At 40.0% G+C, this 12,329-nt stretch overlaps 1 protein-coding gene across 1 annotated transcript in view; it reads right to left on the bottom strand.

The window, feature by feature from the left end:
- LOC103712676 (adenylyltransferase and sulfurtransferase MOCS3-2-like) overlaps positions 1-12,032 on the bottom strand; it is a gene marked incomplete at its 5' end in the record, with an annotated part of 80,200 nt that extends 68,168 nt beyond the window's left edge. Inside the window, 7 exon segments of the mRNA XM_039126200.1 lie at positions 6,610-6,718; positions 6,884-6,922; positions 8,546-8,624; positions 8,741-8,815; positions 8,977-9,041; positions 11,618-11,673; positions 11,933-12,032. Coding sequence (XP_038982128.1) covers positions 6,610-6,718; positions 6,884-6,922; positions 8,546-8,624; positions 8,741-8,815; positions 8,977-9,041; positions 11,618-11,673; positions 11,933-12,032 — 523 coding nt within the window.
- Between the last annotated feature and the right edge of the window lie 297 nt (positions 12,033-12,329).

Raw genomic sequence — 12,329 nt, forward strand, 5'->3', positions numbered from 1 at the left:
GCATACATTATCCACAACTAATTAGACTCGACTCCTAAACGAAATCCTAAAAGAGAAGAAGAAGGGCTAGACCAAGATGACCACAATCAATACCACACAATGGATTGGCTCTTTAATCTTGAGGTTAAAGAAGGTTTAGTAGCTTTTAATCTAATTGCATAGAGATTTATCAGGTTAAAAAGTTTCTGAAATTCTCTCCTAGATTAGATAGCTCCTAATCTCCCTTTCAAATTAAGCTTGAGCTTACCAATTAAGCAATCCAGTAACCAGTGACCAGGAAAGTCCCGGGGTGTGTGGTGGTGCCAGAAGGAATACACCAGTACCACAATACCCGTAACGGTTCTCACTGTTGTAAAACTTTCCTAGACATCACCAATTACTAAATTCTCACTGGAGTGGCTTTCAGCCGCTTCTTTCCAAGAGTTTAATTGAGCTCGAAAACCCTAAGGCCAACGTCTAATTGATTTTAATTTAATTTGGCTTAGGATATGTATGCAAGGTGGTAATTTTTTGGGCTAAGAACAGGTAATGACTTTCCGACCTTATCTTTTTAATGAGTTTTGCCCTTAAATTATTTTATGCAAATGCTTAATACTAAATGCAACAAATATTCAATAATTTTTTTAATGTTTATGGAATGTCATTAAGTTGTACTGATTAAATGAGCAAGTAATTTTTTTTTTAGATTTAAATTTCAAATTTCGAATTTCAGAATTCAAATTTTGAATTTAAATTTTTAAATTTTAGAATTTTGGAAAAAAAATTAATTTTTAATTTTTTTTCAAAATTTTAAATTTCGAATTTCGAATTTCAAATTTCAGAATTTAATAACTACGAAATTATTAACTAAAAATAATCAAAACAAGAAAAATTTTAAAAAAAAACTTACTACCGGAGTGCGTTCACTTCGGGCATCCAAAATTTGATTTGATCTTCATGATCGTTCTTGCTTCTCGATTTGCCTCTCCGACAACGGCGCCAAAATTTTGTTGTCCGATTTCTATTTACCTAAAAATATGCTAAACAGATCGTTGTTAGAACCGACAAACAAAGTTTAAATTAATTTTACTCTTATCTGTTCTACTCGAGAATAGTGGTCGTAAGAAGTCGATCCACGGGGAGGCGATTGGAGTTGAATAAAAATTAAAACGTTCACTCGGATTCGAAATAGATTTTTGAATGATAGAAGAAAAACATTACTTCGAGGATGTTTGAATGATTCTCTAGGCTACCAGAGAATGTTTTCTACTTGAAATTGACAAAAAAATAGGTATTTAAATTCGAAAGGCATTTATACATTGAACTAATCAAAGAAAAGCTTTGGCATAAAATGGATGAAAACAGTGCTAGAAAAATTGCAAACTGGAATATAGATTGCATGAAAGAAGATTTAATGTATTGCAGAACAAAAAATAAAATTGCAGAATAAATACAACTTCTACCCAAATAAACTCTCAAAAATTAAAACTCAAAACAAAACCTAAAATAAAACTAAAAATAAGAACAACATGCTCTGAAACTCAAAACATAACTTCTCAATTAAAACTTTCAATTAAAATAAAACTAAAAAAAAATACATTGCTCTCATAAACTCAAACTAAAGAAAAACATTGCTCTCATAAATAAAAAAAACTAAACTCAAACAGAAAACCAGAAAAAAAGATGCAATGCTCTGTTTAGCAAGGCATTCTCTCTTTCTCCCTCGTCCGCCTCCTCCCCTGTTTCTTTGGCCAAACCGAGCACCACCCTTCTCTCTGTTTCTTGGCCTCAAACCCAACCGAGCACTCCCTTCCAACCCAAAAAGCTCCCCCTCCATGCCGATGGCCTCTCCTCTTTATAGATCAATTCCCTGGAAAGAGGGGGAGGATGCTTGATTAAGGAAGAGGTGGACTCGGATGCTTGATTGCAGCGTGATCCATGGAGCTCAGACGCGGAGGAGGCTGGATCGCGGTGACTGCGAGGAAGAGCACGGGATCGCTGGATCAAGGGCTGCTGGGATTACGCATGGAGGAGGTAACGGACGCGGGATCGTTGGGAGGAGGCGATCGTCCGGGTTGCTTGGATCACGGATGCATCATGGACATTGGAAGAGGCTGAAATGCTGGATCTTGGATGCGGACGGCTAGGTGGATCGCGGAGGAGGCTGGATCGGTGGAGCTAGCTGCAGGATCACTAGGATCACGGGCTGGAGCGGCTGGAATGGGGTGCTAATCCGGAAGCTTTGGAAGAGGAGGAGAACGTGGATCCGGGCGCTGGGAGGAGCCAATCACGGCTTGGAGCTGGGACGTTCACCGCATGAAGAACGCGGGCTGCTGGGCGCGATGCTGGAAGATTGCGGACGGATGAAGCCGGAGGGAGCTGATCGTGCGCTGCTGCATCACGGAAGAGGGACGCTGGAGTTCCGGGATGGAAGGCGCTCGGGGACGTGGCATGGATGCAGTGGGGATGCGGTTGGGACGCGCTGAAGACGCGGGGACGGCGCTGGCAGTGACGCGGACGAACGCCTGATGCAGAAGGCGGTCTGAGACGTGCCGGCTGGTTGCTTGCATGGCACGGGAGAGCTGGCTCGGTGGGGATGCGGGCTCGCTGATCATGGAAGGCTAAAAAGAGGGGCTGGGTCGGAGGAGACGCGTGGGATCACGGACGAACGCGCTATCGCCTGGGACGTTGATCACGGAAAAGTGAGCGAGACCTGATCTGGAAGGAAAGATACGTTGCGGGGGACAAGGCACCCGGTCTGGATGGCTTTCCTCCGATATTTTTCCGTAGATATTGGATGCTAGTCGGGCAGGATGTGATTGAGGCTATCCAGCAGTTCTTTCGCACGGCTGCGATGTCATCTGATTGGCAGAGAACCTTTGTTGCTTTGATCCCCAAGAGGGCCACTATCGCCCCGTTAGTTTGTGCTCCACATTGTATAAGGCAACGGCAAAGATTTTAGCAGTGAGATTGAGAGATATATTACCCAGGCTTATCAGTCCAGAGCAGGATGCTTTTGTCGCTGGGCGGAGCATTACTGACAATGTGCTCATTGCCCAGGAGTTTATGTATGACCTTGGTAGGGCCCCTAGAAGGAGAAGTTTAATGGGGATCAAGCTTGACATGGAGCGGGCATATGATAGGTTGAGTTGGGATTTTGTTCAGCATTCCCTTCAGAGCTTTGGTTTCCACGAGACATGGATTAGATGGGTTATGGGATGTGTGAGGGGCCCTTCCTTTGCTATATTGGTAAATGGGACTCCCTCCCATTTCTTTGAGTCCTCAGTTGGTCTTCGCCAGGGATGTCCTTTATCTCCCTTACTCTTTATTATGTGTGCCGACTCTCTTTCTAGGGCCTTGCGGGGTGCCTCGGACTCCCAGCGGCTGGAGGCATATAGGCCGGTACGGGGGGCCAGGCCGATATCCCATCTATTATTTGCAGATGATAGTTTGCTCCTGGCCCAGGCGACCAGGCAGGCTGCTCAGGTGATTAGATCGATTGTTTTTGACTATTGTGCTACCTCTGGACAACGAGTCAACTTTGCTAAAACAACGATACATTTTAGCCCGAAGATTATACCACAAGTGAAGGCAGCTATTATGGAGATCTTGGGGGGTTAGGCAGCAGGACAGTGGCCTAAGATACTTGGGAGTTCCGATCACGGGTCGACGATTACGCAGAGGTGATTGTCTTTCACTAGAGACTAGCTTCAGACACAGGTTAGAGGGATGGCAGACACATACTCTATCTATGATGGGCAGGGTTACCTTGGCACGGACAGTTTTGAGCTCCATTCCGATATACCTCATGTCTAGTTCCATACTCCCAGTGGCGCTGTTGAGATCACTTGAGAGGCTTATCAGAGACTTCATATGGGGTAGGCGGGGTGACAGAGGTGGCATTCATCTGATGGCGTGGGAGGTGGTGTGCCAGCCGATCAGGCAGGGAGGTTTGGGTGTGACTTCTTTGATTTTGAGACAGGAGGCATTGGCGATGCGACATGCAGCCAGATTTCTATTGGAGCCTGACAGTATGTGGTCCTCCTTGATGAGGGCCAAATATGGGAGCCTACTTATTGGTACCCGTGCAGGGCGTCATTCGTCACCCATCTGGAGGGAGATCTGTGCCAGAGGCCCGTTGGTGCTGTCGGCGATTAGATGGGCGGTGGGTGATGGTCGATCCATTGATGTACTCGAGGACAGCTGGGTGACGGAGTTCCCTATCAGTCAGATGCTGACGATGGTGGACACAGAGAGGCTGCAGGGGTTTAAGGTATGTGATCTGATTGTTCCCGGAGAGGAACGATGGCACGAGGGTTTGATACGGGAGGTGTTTGGAGAGCAGTTAGCGGCGAGAGTCATGGCGTTACCTGTACCATCACGGGAGGAGCCGGACAGACTGATTTGGGAGCCGACAGGTAGATCGAGAGTCCGAGCCAGGGATCTTCATGCTCGGATTGGTAGGATGCCTGATAGGCAGATTGACGTGGGTTGGATATGGAGGTTGAGGTTGCATCCTCGAGTAGCGCTCTTCCTTTGGAAGGTGGCTTGGGGCTGCCTTCCGACCAGGAGTGTGTTGGTTAGGCGGGGGTTGAGGATGACACAGTTCTGCGAGGTATGCCTGGATTCCGAGGAGACTATACATCATGTCTTACTTCTATGCCCTAGGGCTGTACAGATTTGGAGTAGCTTATCTGGGCTTTCACTTTCGAGGTGGGAGTCAGTGGAGGACTTGTTACAGTTCTTGCGGGATTCCACCAGGAGGCCTAGTACAGCACGACAGGGGATTCTGGCAGCTTATCTGGCATTTCATATATGGATGGATAGGAATGGACGCCTGTTTGAGGGGCGAGGGTCGGCCCCGAGGTTTGTGGTGGACAGAGCCATGACACAGGCGGCGGAGGTCTTTTCGATTACTTCATCGAATTCATCTTTATTGGCTAGGGATATCTGGGGTACCTCTTTTGCTGTTGCAGCGACTGGGTATGCTTCTCTCTCTTGGGTACCCCCACCCCCTGGTTATCTTATGATGAATTTTGATGGTGGTATGGCTATGGATAGAGCTTCTGGAGGAGTGGGCTTCGTTATCAGGGACCAGCATGGTAGGTTGATTGCAGCTGGCGGTCGGAGTACACCAGGATTGACGGTTGTTGGGGCAGAGCTACGAGCTGCCTGGGAGGGTATCCGATATGCGAGATGTGTGTTGGGGGCCGACAGACTGTGCATTGAGGGAGACTCTGCCACGGTGATTGACTGGATACGGGGAGTGGATAGATATGGTGATGGTCACCCTTTGATTCGGGATACTCGCAGACTAGTTCATGAGTTGTTAGCTGTCCAGATTGGTCATGTATATCGTGAGGTGAACCGAGCTGCAGACTGGGTCGCCTCATATGTGGCTCGTCACTCCGGGGACGTCATCTGGACTAGTCTAGCAGCCGTTCCCCATTTGCTGCACTGCCTTTTGTCTCTTGACTTGGCAGGATGTACTCAATCTTGATTTATTGGATATGAAATGCCGTTTCGACCAAAAAAAAAAAAAAAAAAAAAAAGGAAAGATACTGGCACGCTGGCTGGCACGGGCTGGAATCACAGTTGGGCTCAAACCCAATGTTATTGGGTTTCTTGGATTACTTGCACTCAAACACAAATACAACGTTAATTAGTTAATTTTATTATTAATGATTAGCTATAATACTAATTAAGATGGTATGACGATTGTACTTTTATGCTCTCATCATGTATATATGTATGTATGTATGTATGTATGTATCCACTATCTAAGATCCGGCAGCCACTATCTAAGCTTATCTAATTTTGAGCCTAGGTTGCTGTTCAAGCTTGGTGCATTTAGGACGAGGTTTTTCCAAGCAGAGTCCCAGCTGAGCTCAAGCAGTCCAAATTGTTTATCACCCCTAATTCCAACTTCACATAAAGACAAATAAACAACTTTGCATACATAATTGAAGTGTCTGTCCTCGATCATCTTAAACAATACCTTCTTCTTACACTATTTTCTGCACCATAATTAGCAGTAGCACACTTTTGGTTTCAGTATAGCATCATCGGCATTGTATGTAACAAATTTTATCTTAGAAATGTTCCCATTTTTTCCATAGCTTTATACTACATCCTGCACCGACAGTGTACCAATATCAGTCTTCTGCCAGAACTGTATGGTATCACTCATACCATCCCATTCTGACGATTTCTAAAAAACTTGGTGCCTACAATGTACTCTAAAAATACAGCTGGCAACAAGGATGATCTACCATATTTACGCAATTCAAGATCATACACGAACAGAGCAAGCCAACCAAAGCTCCCCTGCACATGACAAGTCTCGATCGACAGGGAAGAAGAATTGTGTTCATCTTTGAGACACAACAGATAAGCCAAAGGGCCAACTTGAAACAATTCCCAAATATTACATGTCATGAAAGAACTTCACAATAACCGTCTAAACTATATGAATACAAGAGAGCTACGTGGAAAATAGAATATGCATCATTAAAAGGCACTGGACAAATTTCCACACCTAGTTGCTCTCGTGTTTATAACAAGAACTATCTTGGATAATCATTTGATGGATCGAAATTAACCATCTAACAGCATAAAGAATCAACTTACCTACCCCAAGAACACCACTATCAGAACATCTTTGACATGCTGTTGTCGGTGGTGGTGTTGGAAAAAGACATCTGTAACATGGACCTCCATTATGATGATAGACAGTAAGCTGCAAAATGGGGTTGCTGCAATTAATTCTCATAAATGATAAATATATTTTACTTCAAGGTTGTACAGTTTTCATTTGATGTTAAAAATTCTTAATTTTGAATCCATTAGAATTTTCTTGAATTAAAAGCTTTTCATGACCTCTAATTATAACAAGCAAATCTACCTGCCCTTCCAAGCCAAGTGCTGCACCGGATATCAAAGGCTACATGAAGAAAAATGGATCAGTCAGAGAATGAACTTAGAAATCTAGCATAATATGTACTTTGATACATGAAACATAGGTAATGAACAAAGTATGGCCCAGAAGTGATCGTTCTATGGTTTCTAATGCATCTATATTTCTTATGTAAAGATGAGGAACCCATTCTCAAATTCATTAGGGAAATGAATGCATCATGCATCTTTATATCAACAGTGCACTTTTCCTTTCAAATATGTATGCTTCCCCTCGGACTTACAATTTATTCTATAAAACCCTATTATCAGAAAATAGAGTACAAGAATGTAGTCTACCCTCACCCTTAGCTCCTTAAGGAGTAATTTATATCATCTGACAATAGTAACTTTCTAATCTCATATATTTATCGTATGTATCGATCTATGGAATAGTATGTTTTGTCCTGTGAAGGATGACATGAAAACAATTTCGTCCAAAACACATGACTTCTACTAAAACAGGTCATATTTTGCCTTAGATACAAAAACAAATCCATAGTTTCATTGGGTATTTGCCATGACTTCAAACATACAACTTTAGTTATTGTTTTTCCATCAGAATGGTATGGTAGCGGTCCTAAGGATATGTAACAAAGCTAACAACCTTAAAAATAATTAAAAACCATTGCACAAACCAGTATGCACCGCTAAGACTGGCACATACCAATATGAACAGTATATACTAGTATGGAGGTTTCGGCATCCAGGCATCTGCATAGAAACGATAAAATACCAATGGTACAATCCCATTCCAAAGGTTTTTGAATCCATGCATTTGAGCAAATCCATTCTTGTTACTTCATGTGAATGCCAAAGTATAGATCAATGGTATCATTATAATCAGTTGGCCTTTTCCAAACTATTTGGGGTTGACTTCATGGATCCTCATTCGCCAAGTATTCCTATCCAGTGCCACCTCTAATGTTATTCCATGTTACGTACAGATTAATAGTATATCAAAAAATAATAAGATATGCACAATAAATACACTATCACAAATCAAGACAATGATTATTTGTCTTTTTTAAAAATGTTATTTCTATGATGACTTTTAAGATTTTTAAAACATATTTAGTTGTTCTTGCAATTCCTAAATCACACTCTTAAGCTAGAAAAAGAAAATGTAACCCCAAAATCGAACCTTCTATTATGGTTCAGCATAACTACACATGCAAAGTGTAGTGTGATATTTTGCATTCATAATAAGTTCATAACTATTAAACATAAAAGTCCAATGTAGTACTTTTCCTGCATAATAAGTTCATAACTTCATAACTACAAAACATGAGTCTCATGTCATAGTTTTCCTGATTAAAGATGCACCATGTTCCACAAAGATAGACTTGAGAAACACACCATACACAATTAACTAGGTTGAACCATATGCAGCCATAGCATTAGATCTAACGTACTGAAGCTCCAAGTTAAAAATCATGTTTAGCTAAGTATTATTTTAGGGATCTGAATGGCTATTTGAAGAACCAATAGACAAACCAATTCAAATGAAAAAAAAAAATATTAAAAAAAAAAAGCAATGAGCTCTAAAATAGTAGTATATCCTGCTATTCCTCAAGTATCAATAGAGAAGACCAAACCAAACTATTGCTACCATTCCCAGCAGAACACAGCAATCGCTGATCATGTAACGACTTGGGAGATTATCTGTTGCATCTACCACTGCATCGTATCTTTTAGAATTTCAGTAGTCTTGGAAAACAAGATAGCTTAGCTGTAAAGACAAGAAAACACTAAGACCATCTTTAAAGTACTGCTTCTTCTGAGATTTACAGATTTCTAAGGATACTTGCTCACAATATCTAAAGCATTCGCTGCTTGCAAAGCTTCTTGGTGTTCCACCAACTTGATAGAAGAATTAACCCTGAATAACAATAACAATGTCAGAAATCAGTTGTAAAGTATTTTTAATTAAATCTATCAATTAATATAGAGATCCTAAACGACAAAATGTCAAATAGTCAGAAATAATTTTGCAAGACTTATAAAAAGAATTCAATAATGCTGAAAAGGACTGCTACATACGCACGACATGCAGCAGCAGCTGACTTCACTTTTGACTTCCCAACATATGCTTCCGCATGGATGATCTGAATTAAAATGTCAGTCATACAGAAGACATGTAGTGATCAAAAAGAGCAACTACATAACTCAAAAATACAAGGCCATATATGACTAGAGGAAAACTGTGCAAAAGAGACTGGATGTTGGAGAATTTGTAATAAATTTCCTCGAGGGTCAAAAGTGTTCAGCTGTGAAGCATAGAGATTATGTGGCATACAGGTAGCATGATGGTCCCATATCTTCAGTGTGCTAAACTGTTAAATTCAAAAAGGTTGACAATATAAAGGAAGCTTCTTAAAAAACAGAAAACCAAAGTACAAGATGAGATGGGCAGTTTAGTTGTAAAGATTCTTGCCAAAATCTTACAATCCACAATGTGATTGCACAATCAAGATCAATGGCACCAAATGACCCTCGATCAGTATAGATGATAAGACCCACATCTAAATCATATGATACGGATCATGGAAGTACAATCCTTTGGAGTATTATACCGAACTAGGTCATGTTTTGACAAACTAAAGCTATAAGCCTATAATCTTTTATGATTAATAAATTTCTTTGCATTTTAAAATGGCCAATTCATCACTGATAAACTTCTAGAACAGCAAACCAGCAATCTCCTTTAAATTTTCATTTTCCTAGGAAACAGAATACACATATTGTTGTTCCAAAGCTAAGACCTAGAGTTATCTCTTCTACCACTTTCTTAAAGTAGATACCTCCTACAATCTCTTACCCAAATAGAGTTCAACCAGCCTATGTTTAGGTATATACTTTCACGCCAAATAATTCAAACAAGTGGCAGTGTAGTGCATGAGGCTTCTACCATTGCAAGGTCAGGCGAGGAATAAATGTATTCGGCCTTATCCCAACATGCGGAAAGACTATTTTTATGTTTCAATCCTGTGACCTCCAGGTTACAATAGAGCAAACTTACCATTGCACCAAAGCTCACCCTCAAAATAACTTAAATAAGACATTTTATTAACTTATATGGTGAAATAAAACTATATTAATTAATTAAATATAGTGTTTGTTCATTGAGCATGATACTTTATGAGCTTATGGTTGTTCAAAAATGAACATTTTATGTCCTTACATGATGGTACCTTTCTCATTATTAGTTCAAATCACGATTTAGTTATACTTCTTACCTTTTATGTTGTTTCAACTTTAACCTTATTTTAATGTTTCCAATCCTTGTTAAAGTATGTAGAAAAGGGAGGGGAAGACCCTAACATGAAAGTTGTGAAAAAGGATATGGAAGAGCTCGAAATAGCATCAAAGGATGCCTTAATAGGAATGCTTCATGAATGAGGGGTCATAAAGCTGATGCCAAATAGTTAGGATGAGACATAATGATTATGGTCTACAAATGGCATGCGTGCAGATCTAAAACATAACCCAAATTTCAACACTTAGTAGTCCTTCCACAAACCATAACCATAATCCTAATCTAAACCAACATGAGAGAAAGCGAGAGAGCACTCATCCTCAACTCTTCATTCTTTTCCTCATTAACTTCAGAAAATTTGCACAAGGCCCCAAATTTCAGTGCCCAGACCATATTAAACCCGATGAAAGTCCACTCCCAAGCATATAAAATTTCTTCCCCAAAACTATCTAGTACATGTGAACCATAGAATTTGTAAAACAAGTTCTTTCTTTCCCGAACTTCAAGGCAGCCCAATATTTGTGCAATATCAGATTTTTGCACAGCAGCTGTGAAAGCTTGATAATTCAGCCATAACTCATCAAAGATATTGTCTCATCAATTATAGATTGCCTGAAAAATGTGTCTCTCCAATAGTGGGTTCCAACAACTGGATTCCCATAAAAGAGAGTCCACAGTCCTAAATTAACTGCCACACACCTAAAGTTGATGTCTACCTTTAGTCCATCCTGGGCAACTCTTACTATTTAACATGTTATGTAATTTATCCAGAGTTCCAAGATACAAGAAAGCAACAGTATTTTATCATTAGAGTCAGTTGACACCTTGTATTATCACCACAATGAGTGATATTAGCAAACTAGAATAGCTAGCAGCATTATAATAAAGACAGAGCAAACTGAGAGGTTAACTATGATGTCCAAATTATAAATAACCCCTTTTTTCCCCTTAGTTTTAAGGGCAAGGATTTTGTAAATTAAGCAGGCCACTTAATGCATAAGCCAGCATTGATACAGTTGATGCCCAGTTAAATTACAATAATACCCTGAACCCTTTTAAGTGCATAGGAAAATGAAAATATAAATTTGGGCAAAGTATGTATACTTTCCATTCTCTGTTTGAATTGTAACAATGCCCTGCATGGCCTATGCATGCACATACCTGTGCAAACAAGCAGGTGAATCCTTTTTGTTAGAATGGCACTTTTACTTTTTTTCTATGTTATAATGATAATATATAGCACAAGAATTTCATTTCTTTAATGATAAGCTTGACCATATCTGTCTGACTGTCTTGTGCCAACCCTACACTATCTATAGGGGAATAAATTTATGTCTGCAAACTTCTAACATAGGCAAACAGAAAAGAGAATGAGAGATGGAAGAGTAGAAAGAATGTTATGGGGGAAAATTATCATCTGCATACCTGCCGATGTAGATTGTTAAGCTCAACCATATCATCATCAACTATTCCTAGGCAACCTACAATGAGAGTCCAAACTTAAAGTTGAAATATAAAGTAAATTAATTTGAATATTAAAAAATTTTACTACTGAAAATAAAATTTACGAAAGATTACCAGGAATGCAGTAAAAGCCATATTACATAATTAATTAAAAAAAAAAAAGAAACTAAAGGGAAACATGGATCACTAATGTGTTATATAAGTAAAATCAATGTTTACACAAATTTTTATCAAGCTACAAAGTCAAATATATGAATTGTAAGTGGAAAAAAATACCAACACCACAAGAAGCAAGATACGGAGCTACGGGTGACCCCAACCCTCCTGCTCCAACCACCAAGACTGAAGACTTCAAGAGTTTTAGTTGCCCCGCATGACACACACAAATAAAATTAACAATTTGACAATGCCACAGTCAGTTGCTACAGCTTCGCAGAGCCCAAATTAATGAGAGACATCTCAAGTTATTAGCATGGAAATAAATAAGCAACTTATGATCTACAGATACACAGAGATCCTGATATAGCCAACAATAATGCATTTAGAAAAATTATTTTTGCATAATATTGGTCTTAGAAATATTCATAATTTGATGTCTCTCCATAAGATTTAAACTATATGGTTATTTAAACATTTAGGGCTATCCTTGGTTACCTCCATATGTCATATTATT

The sequence above is a fragment of the Phoenix dactylifera genome, chromosome 4 (assembly GCF_009389715.1).
Source record: "Phoenix dactylifera cultivar Barhee BC4 chromosome 4, palm_55x_up_171113_PBpolish2nd_filt_p, whole genome shotgun sequence".
NCBI lineage: Eukaryota > Viridiplantae > Streptophyta > Magnoliopsida > Arecales > Arecaceae > Phoenix > Phoenix dactylifera.